Consider the following 16,566-nt stretch of genomic DNA (forward strand, 5'->3'; position numbering starts at 1 on the left):
CTCTTGGTTTAATGGAGTTTTTCCACAGCGCTTGAATGTGCCCCAAGGGTTTGGAAGGCTGGAGAACTAACAAAAAGCAAAGCGCCATCCTGTGTCGTTTTGGCAGGTCTGTGTTCTGGTAATATATGGAAGAATTTAGAGAAGAACGAAGAAATAAGGACAGAAACTCCACTTGGGAGTACTTGTTTAACCCTGAAAAAGTTCAAGGCTGTTGTTCAAGGTCTGAATTTTCCCCTTGAGATTCGCTTGTAGTCCTTAAAGTCATCTTCAGACATCTGATCAAGGCAGCATCCGCGGAAAATTATAAGGTGGGTGGCTGCACCGGAGACTGTCCTGGCTCAGGGGAGCCGGTGAAGAGTGTGATTTTTTCCCCTTGGCGCTGCGCGATCAGAGTGGGTGCCCTCTGCTATGCAGGAAGCCCTCCTTGCCCACTAGATAGTTCTCATTCCTCAGGAGATATTCTGTCAGGGGCCGGCGTGTTTCTCCGTCTTGGCACTTACCCTCAGACCCTCCTAAGTACCTGGGAGGGCCGTTTTTTTCATCGGAGGTTGAAATGGAACCTCTCCCTGGGTGCCCGGGGACAGTACCTTGGGGGCAGCGCCCCTCCTTCCGGAGGGCAGCATCCCGGCGGGGGCGGGGGCTCGGCTTTGATCCCAGGGCACCTTTTGTCCCTGGAGACGCTCTGCTAGCCAGGTACGTGGAGTGCAGCCCGCCCTCCGGGGCGCCGCGCGGGGCTGGGGTGGGCCGGCTGCTCCGGGGAGTGGCGGCCGCGAGTCCGCGAACGCAGGTGGGCGCCGTCGCCTCACTAACCGGGCGCCTCCGGGAAGTCCGGGTGGGGTCCGCCGCTCGCACATAGGATTAGCGTCTTCTAAACTCCATCCCTGGGAAAAGCCGCCGCACTTCTCACCCAAACTCGCGGAGCCGAGGGGTTGGGCTGGGGTTGGGCGGGCGCGGGGGCCGGCGAGGCAGATCCAAGAATGGGTGGACCTGGGCGGTCAAGCCCCTCCAGCGCCGGCCCCACTGCCCCGGCCCGGGCAAGTCCAGCGGGGCGGGGACCGGTGACAAAGGCGGCGGCAGGTCCTCCAGGCCTCTGGCCTCCGGCAGTCGCAGGGCGCCCCCGGCCGCCCGACCTCCCCTCGCGTCGCGGCCCGTCCGCCGGCGCCGCCCGTCACCCGCCCTCAGCCGCCCGGCGAGGCGCGGCCTCCTCGGTCGGCGCGGTGTCCCCTGGTTAACCCCTGCCCGGCAGCGCGGCCGCTGATTGGAGGAGGCGGGGCGCCGGGGCAGCGGGGACCCCCCCCAACCTTCCTCGTCCCCTCCCCCTCCTCCCCCACTGTCGGCGCTTCCCCCACCCCCCCAGGACCCCCCCTGCCTCCCAGCCGTGCAAATCTCGCGAGGAAACACGCGGTTTCACTAGTGTGTTTACACCGATCACTACTAATCCGGACCGAACCGATCCGGATTAAGGGGCCGGAGGCGGGTCCTGGGCACCAGCGGTTCCGACCCCCCCCCGCCCTCCGCGCCGCACCCGAGTGGCCCCCAGCCGAGCGGGCCCCCACCTCCCGGCCCGGCCTGGGCCCTCCTGCGCCTCCCTTGGCCTTTGTCCGGCGCCAGGAGGCCGGTCCCGCGCCCCCCGCGGCCGCCCGGGCCCGGGCCCGCGTCGGGCGCCTGGCTCTGTACGCGAGCCCGGGGATCTGCGGCCTTCGTGCCCCCCCTCCCCCGCCCGCCCTCTCGTGGAGCCGGGCGCCGGCGGCGGCTGCCCGGGCGGGGGGTTGCGGCGTTCAGGAGAGGCCCCGGCTCCGCCCCGGGCCTGCCCAGGGGGAGAGCGGAGCGGCCCGCAGCCGGGTCGGGTCGGGGCCCCTCCCGGGAGGAGCGTGGAGCGGCGGCGGCGGCGGCAGGTGAGAGGCTGAGCCCCGGGCGGGGGAGGGCGCCAGGCCTGGGGCATTAACCGTCCCAGGGACCCCTCTGGCCTGAGGAGCCTGCGACCTGGGCCCCAGCTCGGGGTCGGCTCCGGACCGCAGCTCCTGGGCGCTGAGGCGGGAGGGGCTCCCTGAGGGCTGCGGGTTGCCGAGGGGCCGGGCCGAAGATGGGGGAGGCCCAGGCGGCCCTGGCCTGGGATTGGGGCCGGCGGCCGGAGGAGAGACGGGGGCGCCCCGGCAGCTGGAGGCCTCGGCAGCCTCCCGGGCGCCCCCGAGAGCCGGCCCTCCCTTCCTCCGTGACAGGTGGGCCTGGAGTTGGGGAAAGTTTGGAGCCGGCGAGGGGCGCCGGGACCAGGCCCCGTCGCCCCTGTTTCCCGGCTGTTGGCTGCAGGGAGGATCCCAGTCCAAGGCCCCGCTGGAATTAGACGGAGTGGCTATTTCCTTAACATGAGTTGACATTAAACGGAATAACCGCCGGGGCGTCATTTTCCGGGCCGGGCCTGGGGATGGATAGGTTTGGGAAATGTTGCGAGAGACCTTGGGGTTTGGGAGAGACTGCAACCTCTGCCATTCCGACCTCGATTAGGGCAGGGCAAGAGGCGAGGAAGGCCACGGGGGAAACTCATTCCCCCAGTCTTTTTTTTTCCTTCTTTTTCTTTTTATAAAGATGCATTTCAACCTTTCTGAGAATTTCCTAATTCTCTCTCTAACCTGCACTTGCTTGTGTGGGTGAAACTTTAATTTGTCACCTTTTCATTCCCCTTTGCCCCAGGCTCTCAATCCAGGAAGGGAAATGAAACTGAAGGACTTGTAAGGGGGTTGTTACTGGAGATTGTGGAGTTGTTGGATTGCAGAGGAGAATGTTCGATTCATTTTTTCAGTAACTTTAAAATCACACCAACCATTCCAACTACTTAATAATGTGTTCGAAGGGGTTCTATGTAATGATGTATGCTTCTTTTCCACTGTTAATTTTAAAGGGAGGTTTTCAATGGGTCGTGTAGGAGTTGGTGTCTTGCAAAGGATGGACATATTTGCTGAAAGTAGCCTGTGCATTAATTGGTTATGGAAGTTTAAAAATGGTGTCCTCCTGCCCCTCCCTGCTTGGAAGAAGGGCTAAAAGCAGATGTCCAGAATCAAGAGAAACCTACTGCAGGGAGTGGTCAGAAAACGATTTTTTAAAGGGATTGTTATGGAGCTATATTAATTTCCTGAGTCAATGGAGGTGGATGGTTTCACCGTGGGCTCTCTATTAAATTTAAAATAATTAATTCCTTTTCTCATGAGCTACTGTGAGCTCTTCAGAGAAAGGAGCTGTATTATAGTGTTTTTGCAGTTATTTGTAGCTTCTGATTCATCCTATATTCTTTTGAAATTATTGTCAATGGTTTATATTTTTAGTTTAAGGACTATTTCCTGAGTGGGAAATAAATATCTGAAGATACTTAGCTAGATTCGAAGGCTGATAGAAGGAATTTTCTTTTTGCAGGCTAGTTCTTGTTTTGTTTTTTCCCCTGTGCTCAACTTTGTTACAGAGATTATATGAAGGGTTTGAGGGGTTTATTTTTGCTGTTAAAATCAGATCAGAACTAGGGAAGAATAAGTGACTGTCATAGAAGAGGACTTCTGAGCTGCTTTAGATGTTTTAAATGTATTACTGTTTGATGCAGCACATAGTAGTCTACCACTTGTATGCTGTATTTACTTGAGATTTAACTGCATTTGATCATTCAGTGAAATAATTACTATGAGTTTTGTTCTACAAAAAATTGCCGCCTCACATATTAGTATTTATGGTTTCACAGCCTACTTTTTTCTTTTTCAGTAGAAATGATGGAAGAATTGCATAGCCTGGACCCACGACGGCAGGAATTATTGGAGGCCAGGTTTACTGGAGTAGGTGTTAGTAAGGTGAGTAAAATGATGATAATGAACACTATTCATATTCTGATTTAAACATATTTTTTAAATGATTAAGAGCAACTTGGGTAGGCCCTTCTGATAGTTTGCAGAGGAGATGATTTGGGTCTTAATTTCGGTGAACTTTTAGGTCCTACTAGTCATTCCAGTAGTCATTTAACATAGTAGGTTTGAAAATGTTCTATATGTGAATATATGTTTCTTCTTCCTGGCTGGTATAGGAGAGGTTTCTCATGGTTCTTGTTACAAGGAAACTAACAGGATGTGTGTATAGATTCTATGCCATATTTTGTTAAAATTTGTCAGTCATTCAGAAAGAAAATTATAAAGCATTGCATAGCTTTGTTACATTGGACTTTGGAGGTAGTTACATGGTAGAGTTTTGAAAAATTGGCCTCTGTGAAGTCTGCAGACTCTTTACTGGTTGCACCCTCAGACTGGTTTGTTGCTCTTCTCATTCTTCCTTCTTAGTTTTTATTTTTGTTGCAGGAGCATAATATTAGATTAGGCCCCCATTAATGGGCACCTATGAAGTTAAGCAATGTTACAGTTTCCTATGCGTGCTTTTGTACCCACTGGTCCACCCCTCTGCTCTCATAGGATGATTTTACAATGTGTAAAATGTTTGATTTTAATGCAGTATGCAAAGTATATTTACAATATTTTATTTAAAAGCTTCATTGGTCCAAGATCACATTCCTTGGGCTTGAGGTGTGTGAATGTATGAGCTATTGAGTTTTTTTTTTTTTTGAGACATAATTTTGCTCTTGTCGCCCAGGCTGGAGTGGAATGACGTGATCTCAGCTCACTGCAGCCTCCGCCTCCTGGGTTCAAGGGATTCTCCTGCCCCAGCCTCCTGAATAGCTGGGATTACAGGCGCCCGCCACTACGCCCAGCTGATTTTTGTATTTTTAGTAGAGACTGGGTTTCACCATCTTGGCCAGGCCGGTCTTGAACTCCTCCCCTCAGGTGATCCACCCACCTCGGCCTCCCAAAGTACTGGGATCACAGGCGGGAGCCACTGTGCCTGACTGAGCTTTTGATCTTTAACCAATGTGATACAACATTTCTTTCTGTGCTTTTCAAGAAATCCTGTTTCATGGTAACCTGGGTGTTGATCTCGTGCTCAGTTAATAGCTTCTCCAAGGAGAAGGCGTGTTGAGGTTTAGTTGGAAAAATGGGCTTCTTTGATGGGTCTCACATTTTGGTGAGCTGGGATAGCTTGATAGGGTTTCGTGTTTTTTTTTTTTTTTTTTTTTTTTTGAGACAGAGCCTTGCTCTGTTGCCCAGGCTAGAGTGCAGTGGCACGATCTCGGCTCACTGCAACCTCTGCCTCCCGGGTTCAAGTGATTCTCCTGCCTCAGCATCCTGAGTAGCTGGGATTACAGGCATGCACCACCACACCTGGCTAATTTTTTTTTATTTTTAGTAGAGACGGGGTTTCTCCGTGTTGGCCAGGCTGGGTCTCGAACTCCTGACCTCAAGTGATCTGCCCGCCTTGGCCTTCCAAAGTGCTAGGATTACAGGCATGAGCCACCGCACCCAGCCAGCTTGATACTTTTTGTTTATTTAACAAATATTGAGCACTTGCTGTATGCTAGGCATTGTGCAAGATATTAGGGCTGATGCTTGAGCACAGTACCTCCACATCTGCAGTTTGGGGAGAGAGAGATGATACTGTGATGAGATCTGTATTACAGCTGTAACAAGGTGCTGTGGGAACACAGGATTTGTTACATATTCTTAATTTCTTTGGCCACTTAGACAGTTTTACTTTTGTGGCACTTTAGAGTGGCTGTACTCCTGGACATTGTATATTGAAGTTGCATGTACAAATGTAAACTCTCTGATCTAGGTGAAGTAGCTTCAAGTAGAAGTGAGCAATGTATTTGAATACTAAATAGATTTCTAAATGACCTCTGATTTGTCTTTTCACTTGAAGATTGAGCATAAGGCTAATATCCAGAGCTGTCTGTTTAAATGGTCCCCCGACACCCCCCCTCCCCCATCCTGTAAGTCAGTAAGTTTGTATTCAAATTGTACATAGTTTAAGCTCACTGATCTTTGTCATTAGGGTTGTTGTTCTGTTTTTAGGTTCTTGATGGCTGTATCCAAGTATACTTTTGATGGAGTGGGGCATAAGTGATAAGAATGAGTGACATTCAACATGTTGCTGTCTAGCCCCAGCTTAAAATCATGTAACTAAGGTATCAGAAAACTTTAATACAGTAGCCTATCTGTTTAATAGAAAATTCTGCCTTCAACATAGAAAGAAGTTCTCTGTACAGAAAAAGAAATTTACCTATTTCCAGTTTTTTTCTTTGTTTTTGAGAGGGTCTCACTCTCTAGCCCAGGCTGGTGTGCAGTGGCAGGATCTCAGCTCACCTCAACCTCCACCTCCCAGTCTTAAGTGATTCTCCTGCCTCAACCTCCCAGATAGCTGGGATTACAGGCCTGCGGCACTAGCACACTGTTAACTTTTGTATTTTTAGTAGAGATGGGATTTTACCATGTTGGCCAGGCTGGTCTTGAACTCCTGACCTCAAATGATTCACCTGCCTGGCCTCCCAAAGTGTTGGGATTACAGGCATGAGCCACTCACTGCACCCAGCTTTATTTCCAGATGTTTTTATTCCATTAGTTGTTTGTTTGTTTGAGACAGTCGCTCTGTCGCCTAGGCTGGAGTGCAGTGGCACAATCTTGGCCTCCTGCAATCTCTGCCTCCCGGGTTCAAGCGATTCTCCTGCCTCAGCCTCCTGAGTAGCTGGGACTGCAGGCACCCGCCACCACGCCCAGCTAATTTTTGTATTTTTAGTAGATGGGGGTTCCACCGTATTGTCCAGGCTGGTCTCGAACTCCCAACCTTATGATCTGCCTTTCTCGGCCTCCCAAAGTGCTGGGATTACAGGCGTGAGCCACCATGCCCGGCTTCAGTAGTTGTATGTTATTTTGATATTTCCAGTCATGGTTAGTATTGTTGATTACAATGAATTTGTTACTTGAGGACTAGCAGGAGAGTATTTTTTTTTTCCATAACAAAGAAACTTGAAGAAAAAAATTAATTCTGTAGTTTGCAGAGCTGGGAAAATAAAATCTCCATTTTGTATGACTTCTTTTTTTTTTTTTTTTTTTTTTTTGTGCAACGGAGTCTCGCTCAGTCGCCCAGGCTGGAGTGCAGTGGCCGGATCTCAGCTCACTGCAAGCTCCGCCTCCCGGGTTTACACCATTCTCCTGCTTCAGCCTCCTGAGTAGCTGGGACTACAGGCGCCTGCCACCTCGCCCAGCTAGTTTTTTGTATTTTTTAGTAGAGACGGGGTTTCACCATGTTAGGCAGGATGGTCTCGATCTCCTGACCTCGTGATCCACCCGTCTTGGCCTCCCAAAGTGCTGGGATTACAGGCCTGAGCCACCGCGCCCGGCCTTTTTTTTTTTTTTTTTTGAGACAGAGTTTCACTCTTGTTGCCCAGGCTGGAGTGCAATGGTGCAATCTCAGCTCACTGCAACCTCCGCTTCCTGGGTTCAAGCAATTCTCCTGCCTCAGCCTCCCAAATAGCTGGGATTACAGGCACGTGCCACCATGCCCAGCTGATTTTTTGTATTTTTAGTAGAGACGGAGTTTCACCATGTTGGCCAGGCTGGTCTGGAACTCCTGACCTCAGGTGATCCACCTGCCTCGGCCTCCCAAAGTGCTGGGATTATAGGCGTGAGCCACCGTGCCCAGCCTTTGTATTACTTCTTTTACCAGTAAGACATTGTACCTCTCAGACTGTTGATTTGAAATGGGGGTGTGGAGGGGATGATGATACTGGGAGAAAAGGGTGTTTTTGGAAAAACTCCTCTCCCTGGCTTTGAATTCTCATTTCGGATCCTTATTTCTCAATGAGAATATCACACCGTGTTAGGGCCGAGCACAGTGGCTCACCCCTGTAATCCCAGCACTTTGGGAGGCCGAGGCAGGCAGATCATGAGGTGAGGAGATCGAGACCATTCTGGCTAACACGGTGAAACGCCATCTCTACCAAAAAATACAAAAAATTAGCCGGGCGTGGTGGTGGGTGCCTGTAGTCCCAGCTACCCGGGAGGCTGAGGCAGGAGAATGGCGTGAACCCAGGAGGCGGGGCTTGCAGTAAGCCGAGATCGCACCACTGCACTCCAGCCTGGGTGACAGAGCAAGACTCCACTCCGTCTCAAAAAGAAAAAAAAAAAAAAGAGTATCACTGTGTTGATGACAGCTTTGTTTTTTGAAGATCAAAAAAGATTTCGGCCCCTGCATCTCCAAATGAGAGAGTAGAGTGACTTCCCTGTGATGGTGCCATCTAGTGGGACTGGTTCAGCCTCTTGGGCTGTCTCTTGAGTTTCTCCTAACTATTCATAACATTTTCAGTACTTTTTGATGTCCATAGAAGGAAGAAAGTCAGTGCCACTGTGGATTCTTTCCTAGTGGACAAGAGTGTTACAAGTAGCTACAGTCTTTGAACTTTCTGGTTATTGTAAATCTTCTGTTGTATAACTTTCAAGTTTTTTTCCACCTGCAAATTAGATACACACTGCATTACTTAGACTAAAAAAAAATGGCCAAATCTCCACATCTATTACTTATATTTAAGTGGCTCATTACCTATATTTGGGTTTTTAATTTTTTATTTCTAATTTTCTTGCATAGTGCAAATTTTTAATTTTCTTGCATAGTGTGTTTATATGTACTCAGTTTCTCAGCATATTTACTTCATAATAATGTTAAACCAAGGTCATTTGTTTTGGATTTTGGGATGCACTATTTGGTTTTTGTTTAAAAGATTGACATTTTCTGTCATTCATGAATTGATGAGGGGAAAGTAGTGTAATGTGCACCGAAAAGTCTATAGCGGCTCCCTAGTCTAGCTGCCCCTTTTTAGGAGAACCTGGAACCATCGTCTTAGCAGTTTTGAGGTGATAAGGTTAAATTGGGTTGTGAACCTAGTTCTTTTTTTTTTTTTTGAGATAGAGTCTTGCTCTGTTGCCCAGGCTGGAGTGCAGTGGCACGATCTCTGCTCACTGCAAGCTCAGCCTCCCGAGTAACTGGGACTACAGGTGCCCACCATCACGTCTGGCTAATTTTTTGTATTTTTAGTGGAAACGGGGTTTCACTGTATTAGCCAGGATGGTCTTGATCTCCTGACCTCGTGATCTGCCCACCTTGGCCTCCCAAAGTGCTGGGATTACAGGTGTGAGCCACCGCGCCCAACTCCTAGTTCTTTATGTCTTGTTGACCTGACATGTGAGCTGTCCTACCTCTTTTTTTTTTTTTTTTTGAGACGGAGTCTCGCTGGGCTGGAGTGCAGTGGCACGATCTTGGCTCACTGCAGCCTCCGCCTCCCAGGTTCAAGCGATTCTCTTGCCTCAACCTCCCGAGTAGCTGGGACTACAGGCGTGGGCCACTACGCTCAGCTAATTTTTATATTTTTAGTGGAGACGGGGTTTCGCCATGTTAGTTGGCCAGGATGGTCTCTGTCTCTTGACCTTGTGATACGCCCACCTCGGCCTCCCAAAGTGCTGGGATGACAGGCGTGAGCCACCACGCCTGGCCTCTCCTACCTCTTTTTTAAGATCTCTTCCTGTAAGCACCGGATAATCTACTTCTAGTAATGTGAAACTGACTATATCTTGAATTCATATGTTTTCAATCAACCTGTTGCCATTTATATTCCACACCCTGCTCCCTTTTGACAGTTCAAGTACAGGTAGTCTCAGCGGTTCTGGAGACCATGTAAAGTAGGCAGAATTTCACCCTTTCATGCATTGTTACTTGTACCTAGTTTGAGTATCAATGCTAATATAGTAGCAAATACTTATAATAGTGTGTGCCAGGTACTGTTGCAACAGTACAACAAAAGCAATAAGAAGTTAATTTAGATCTTTTATAATAGGGATAGTGGTTAACAAATCTGTACATAATCAATTCACTGGATTAATAGGCATTCTCCATTCTCTATAAGCCATACTGACTGATGCTTATCACATTGCTCCTACCAATTGAATTATAACCATGTCAAGGATCATTTTCCAATAACTTACACTTGTGTTGTAATTATTCAGTTTAATACACAATCGCATAAACCAGTGAAATACTGCAGGCCGGGTGTGGTGGCTTACGCCTGTAGTCCCAGCACTTTGGGAGGCCGAGGTGGGCGGATCACGAGGTCAGGAGATCGAGACCATCCTGGCCAATATAATGAAACCTGTCTCTACTAAAAATACAAAAATAAGCTGGGCGTGGTGGCACGTGCCTGTAATCCCAGCTACTCAGGAGGCTAAGGCAGGAGAATCACTTGAACCAGGGAGTTGGAGGTTGCAGTGAGCCGAGATCATGCCACTGCACTCCAGCCTGGGTGACAGAGCGAGACTCTGTCTCAAAAAAAAAAAAAAGAGAAAGAGAAATATGATTGCAAAATAGAAGAATTGTTTCCAAGAGAACTAAGTTAACCGCCCTAGAAAGACTAGATAAGTCAGCAGGCTCCTGTAGTCCCAGCTGCTCAGGAGGCTGAGGCAGGAGAATTGCTTGAACCCGGGAGGTGGAGGTTGCAGTGAGCTGAGATTGCGCCACTGTGCACTCCAGCCTGGGCAACAGAGTGAGACTCTGTTCAAAAAAAAAAAAAAAAAAAAGCAAGTCAACAAGGAGATGTCTATAAAAATTTATTAGTTTAATCTGCAGGAGTTCTTTATTTAAATCCTTAGCAAGTGTCTTTTTTTTTTTTTCTTGAGACGGAGTTTCACTCTTGTTGCCCAGACTGGAACACTCTTGTTGCCCAGGCTGGAATGCAATGGCACGATCTCGGCTCACCGCAACCTCTGCCTCCCAGGTTCAAGTGATTTTCCTGCCTCAGCCTCCCAAGTAGCTGGGATTACAGGCATGCGCCAACACACCCGGCTAATTTTGTATTTTCAGTAGAGACGGGGTTTCTTCATGTTGGTCAGGCTGTTCTTGAACTCCCGACCTCAAGTGATCCACCCGCCTTGGCCTCCCAAAGAGCTGGGATTACAGGCATGAGCCACCATGCCCAGCGGTAAGTATCTTTTAAGTTCTCACTTTTTTTTTTTTTTTTTTGGAGACGGAGTTTCACTTTTGTCGCCCAGGCTGGAGTGCAGTGGCATGATCTGAGCTCACAGCAGCCTCTGCTTCCCGGGTTCAAGCAGTTCTCCTGCCTCAGCCTCCCGAGTAGCTGGGATTACAGGTGCATGCCATCATGCCCAGATAATTTTTGTATTTTTAGCAGAGATGGGGGTTTACTATGTTGGCCAGACTGGTCTGGAACTCCTGACCTCAGGTGATCTACCTGCCTTGGCCTCCCAAAGTACTGGAATTACAGCACCATGCCCTTTTATACATTTTTAAGTCTGATACATCAGGTTATATAATCAGATTTGACTTCTGAAAAGGTATTTAACCAACTGATACCTTTATTTTCATGTAGTTCATTGCAGCAATTAGAAGCTTTCAGTTATGAATATCTAGTGTCAACTATTTCACACACCAAAGCCACTTTCATTTTTAAAAAATGTTTATATGTCTTACATTTAATTTAATTACATGCCTGACGATGCTCAATAAGCATGAATGCTGAGAAATGGCCTATACTTATTTTATTTTATTTTTTTTTATTTTATTTTTTTTTGAGACGGAGTCTCGCTGTGGCACCCAGGCTGGAGTGCAGTGGCCGGATCTCAGCTCACTGCAAGCTCCGCCTCCCGGGTTCACGCCATTCTCCTGCCTCAGCCTCCGGAGTAGCTGGGACTACAGGCGCCCGCCACCTCGCCCGGCTAGTTTTTTGTATTTTTTTAGTAGAGACGGGATTTCACCATGTTAGCTAGGATGGTCTTGATCTTGTGACCTCGTGATCCGCCCGTCTCGGCCTCCCAAAGTGCTGGGATTACAGGCTTGAGCCACCGCGCCCGGTTTGAAATGGCCTATACTTATACTGATGCATTTTAAGGAACTGTGGATTAATTTACTTTAGTATTTATTTGATTCCCTCCTTATTTCACATGTAGTCAAGTACCAACTCATGCCCCTTTCTCTGAAATTTCTGAAGTGTTTTTCTGCCCCAATTGCTGCTGCCTTAATCCAGACTGTTTTTATTCATAACTCTTAATAGTAAGGCTCCCTATTGCCTCTTCTAGTTTGGAAGTCTTGTACCCTTTCTGTTTTGGTTACTTTTTTTGGTTACTACAGAAATTACAACACATATTTTTAACTTATCAAAGATTAATGTTAATACCTCTGTGTTCCTCTTCGTCAGTACAAGGGCCTTGAAGATTTTTTTTTTTTTTTTTTTTTTTTTGAGATGGGGTGTCACTCTGTCACCCAGGCTGGAGTAAAGTGGCATGATCCTGGCTCACTGCAGCCTTGACCTCCTGGGCTCAGGTGCTCCTACTGCCTCAGCCTCCTGAGTAGCTGGGACTACAGGCACACACCACCACCCTTGAATAATTTTTGTATTTTTTCTTTTTATAAATTAAAAAAAAAATGCCTCCCATCGGCATCTAGCAAATTTCTGTATTTTTGTAGAAACTTGGTTTCGCCATTTTGCCCAGACTGGTGACCTTGAAGATTTAACTCCATTTATTCCCCTCACAATTCACATGCTATTGCCATTTTATATTTAATTGTATGTATGTATGTGTGTGTGTGTGTGTACACATATATATATATACTTTTTTTTTTTTTTTTTTTTGAGACATGGTCTCACTGTGTCACTCAGGCTTGAGTGCAGTGGTGCGATCTCGGCTCACTGAAACCTCTGCCTTCTTGGCTTGAGTGGTTCTCCTGCCTCAACCTCCTGAGTATCTGGGACTAAAGGCATGTGCTACCACGGCCGGCTAATTTTTTTGTGTGTGTGTTTTTAGTAGAGACAGGGTTTCACCATTTTGGCCAACCTGATCTCGAACTCCTGACCTCAGGTGATGTGCCAGCCTTGGCCTCTCAAAGTGCTGGGATTACAGGTGTGAGCCACCATGCTCAGTCTGTATATTTTCTAGAGCACTTTTAGATTTACAGAAAATTGAGCAGCTAATACAGAGTTCCCATATACTTCCTCACCCTACTTTCTCATTATTAACATTTTGCATTATTAGTGTCTTTGTTACAATTGATGATACGTTATTAACTAAAGTCCATTGTTCACAGTTGTCCACTGGCTTCCATTAGGCTCTTTATTTATTTTTAGTTTTAGTTTTTTGAGATATAGTCGACTCACTCTGTCGCCCAGGCTGGAGTGTAGTGGCGCGATCTCCTCTCACTGCAATCTCTGCCTTCCAAGTTCAAGCAGTTCTCCCTGTATCAGCCTCCCGAGTAGCTGGAATTACAGGTGCCTGCCACAAAAAAAAAAAAGTAGTTTTTGTATTTTTAGAAGAGATGGGTTTCACCATGTTGACCAGGCTGTTCTCAAACTCCTGACCTCAAGTGATCCACCTGCTTTGGCCTCCCAAGGTGTTGGGATTACAGGCGTGGGCCATCACACCTGGCCTGTTATAGAATATTCTCAGCCATTATCTTGACATATATTGCTTCTGTCTTATTCTGTCTTCTCTGGCATGCTAAACATACACTAGACCTCACTGTGTTTTCTCTGCCTCTTACCCTGTCTCTCGTATTACTTGTCTTTTTGTTTTCTTATCTAAATGCTTGGTAGTTTCTTGTGACCTATCTTCCACTTGATTAATTTTCTCTTTAAATTTGCCTAGTCTACATAAACCTATACATTGAAATTTTATAAGAGCTGAGTCGCTCTTATCCTGAGGGTGTAGCCCATGGGTCTTCTAATGTATGGGGTGGCTTTCCCACACTCCCCTCATTGGGCAGGGCCTGGGCTTTGACTTTCTTCTCTCCCTATACTCCCAGGCCTCTCAAATTATAGCTTCATTTCATTGATTTTTCTTTTTCTTTCTTTTTCTTTTTCTTTTCTTTTCTTTTTTTTTTTTTTGAGGTGGAGTCTTGCTCTGTTGCCAGGCTGGAGTGCAATGGCATGATCTCGGCTCACTGCAACCTCCGCCTCCCGAGTTCAAGTGATTCTCCTGCTTCAGCCTCCCAAGTAGCTGGGCCTTCAGGCATGCGCCCCTGCACCCAGCTAATTTTTGTATTTTCAGTAGAGACGGGATTTCACCATGTTGGCCAGGCCGGTCTCAAACTCCTGACCTCAGGTGATTCACCCGCCTTGGCCTCTGAAAATGCTGGGATTGTAGGTGTGAGCCACCATGCCTGCACTAATTTCAAAAATTTTTCTTTAGAATTTAATCTACAAATGACTTCAGATTGGAATCATTTTTTATTTTTAAATTTTAACTTTTAGAGACAGGACTTCATCCCTAGGCTGGCCTCGAACTCCTGGGCTCAAGTGATTTTCCCACCCCAGCCTCCTAAGTAGCTGAGACTACAGGCATGTGCCACTGCACCCAGCAGAAGTGATTTTTTTGAGTTCTGGTCTTGTGTCTCTGGATTCTTGGCTTCTTATGGAAGTAATTCTTTATTTCATTGCTTTGCAGTCAATAATATAAAACTAACACTTAGTGTGTGTGAACTCTGGTGTCACTGTAAAGTTTACCTCCTTGTGACTTTCACTTCTCATCTGCTTCCTTCTTCCTTCCTGCCTATAGGTGGTTAGCATTGGCGTTGTCGTCACTCTTGGCCTTTATTTTATTTATTTTATTTTTTTTTTGAGACGGAGTCTCGCTCTGTCACCCAGGCTGGAGTGCAGTGGCGCAATCTCGGCTCACTGCAAGCTCCGCCTCCCGGGTTCACGCCATTCTCCTGCCTCAGCCTCCTGAGTAGCTGGGACTACAGGCGCCCGCCCCTGAGCCCGGCTAATTTTTTCTATTTTTAGTAGAGACGGGGTTTCACCATGGTCTCGATCTCCTGACCTTGTGATCCGCCCACCTCGGCCTCCCAAAGTGCTGGGATTACAGGCGTGAGCCACCACGCCCGGCACTCTTGGCCTTTAAAGTCATTTATTTTATTTCTTGTTCTCTGTCTACTTTTAGTTAAATTCAGATTAAATGGAAAGATTTCTTAAAATTTTATTTTTAAGAAAGGCCATGAGAGGGAAAACAAATAAGGTATATTATCAGTGGTTTCTTATTTCAAACCTGGGTCTAGGGATAATTTGGCTTAGTTCTATTCTTCCTCTCTACCTTGTCTGGGTCTTAAATTGTTAGGTTCCTCACTTGATCCTGGCTATTACTAGATGTGATGAGATTAGTTTGGAATCAACTTTCTAGTATGTTGGCCATGGTTAGCTAAGTATTTTATTTATTTATTTATTTATTTATTTATTTTTGAGACGGAGTCTCGCTCTGTCCCCAGGCTAGAGTGCAGTGGCGTGATCTCAGCTCACTGCAAGCTCCGCCTCCCAGGTTCAAGCAGTTCTTCTGCCTCAGCCTCCCTAGTAGCTGGGACTATAGGAGCATGCCACCATGCCCTGCTAATTTTTATATTTTTAGTAGAGATGGGTTTTCACCATGTTGGCCAGGATGGTCTCGATCTCCTGATCTCATGATCCACCCGTCTTGGCCTTCCAAAGCGCTGGGATTACAGACGTGAGCCACCGCGCCTGGCCCCCATATCTTACTCTTAACATATCCTTTTTCTAAAATACTGCATATATTGCAAAGGATTGGAATAGGAATAATATAGCTTTGATACTAGAATCTGCTAAGAAGTTAGCTAGCTCTAGTTAACTTAGGAGTCATTTCAATTCTCTGGGTACTTCCAATTTAAAATTTTATGTTTGATGAACTACACAAAAAGGAAGCCAGATTTGAGATAGGGGATAATAAATTCCAAAAATTCCAGTTAAGTATTAGTAGTATGAAAGAATGAGTGGTGGTGTTAAAATATAAACCTTCAGGAACAAAGGTTCTATAGGATAAAATCTGCCAAAATTCTTTCCTTCATTTTGTATATATATAGCCTTTTGGGAACATGGGTTGCATAGAATAAAATAATGATGTTAGAAAAATACCATAGGAGCAAGAAAAGTACCTTGTTTTGCCCATTAAGTATTCTCTGAAGACAGCAGCAAGGAAAATAAAGGTGAAACATTTTTCTAAAAATAGTCTCAAAATAAGGATGATGTCTGTTTTCTAGTCCTAACTAGATGAGGGAGATAGAGATTTATTATTAAACAGCTTCTTTTTTGAGACTCAGTCTCACTCTGTTGCCCAGGCTGGAGTGCAGTAGTGCGATCTTGGCTTCCTCCCAGGTTCAAACGATTCTCTTGCCTCAGTTTCCCGAGTAGCTGGGATTACAGGCGTCTGCCACCACGTCCGGCTAATTTTTGTACTTTTAGTAGAGATGGAGTTTCACCATGTTGACCAGGCTGATCTCCAACTCCTGACCTAAAGTAATCCACCCACCTCGGCCTCCCAAAGTGCTGGGATTACAGGCATGACCCATCATGCCTGACTTTGAACTTCTTTTTTAAAAAATTGTGGTAAAATATAACATTTACCCTTTTATTCATGTTTATGTGTACGGTGGCATTAAGTGCATTCATATGGTTATACAACTATCACCACCATCCGTCTTCAGAACTTTTTTTTTTTTTTTTTTTGAGATAGTCTCGCTCTGTCACCCAGGCTGGAGTGCAATGGCACAATCTCGGCTCACTGCAACCTTGGCCTCCAGGGTTCAAGTGATTCTTCCACCTCAGCCTCACAAGTAGCTGGGATTACAGGCACCCACCATACCTGGGTTATT

General features: G+C 46.8%; 1 protein-coding gene across 9 annotated transcripts in view; it reads left to right on the forward strand.

Annotated features, from left to right (window-relative positions):
* The first annotated feature begins 356 nt into the window (after positions 1 to 356).
* Positions 357 to 16,566, forward strand: part of LOC105483058 (tousled like kinase 2) — a 142,648-nt gene continuing 126,438 nt past the window's right edge. For 3 of the 9 annotated variants that reach the window (XM_071083390.1, XM_011743634.2, XM_011743630.3), the window contains exons 1-2: positions 1,429 to 1,895; positions 3,742 to 3,827. Coding sequence is in view for 6 of the 9 variants with exons in the window: in XM_011743634.2 (XP_011741936.1) it covers positions 3,747 to 3,827 (81 nt within the window). In the remaining 3 variants the exon portion in view is untranslated. Of the gene's footprint in view, positions 694 to 1,428; positions 1,896 to 2,049; positions 2,220 to 3,741; positions 3,828 to 16,566 lie in introns of those variants that run through there. The other 6 variants (XM_011743629.3, XM_011743628.3, XM_071083388.1 and 3 more) reach the window with 6 other exon arrangements.

The sequence above is a fragment of the Macaca nemestrina genome, chromosome 17 (assembly GCF_043159975.1).
Source record: "Macaca nemestrina isolate mMacNem1 chromosome 17, mMacNem.hap1, whole genome shotgun sequence".
Taxonomy (NCBI): Eukaryota; Metazoa; Chordata; class Mammalia; order Primates; family Cercopithecidae; genus Macaca; species Macaca nemestrina.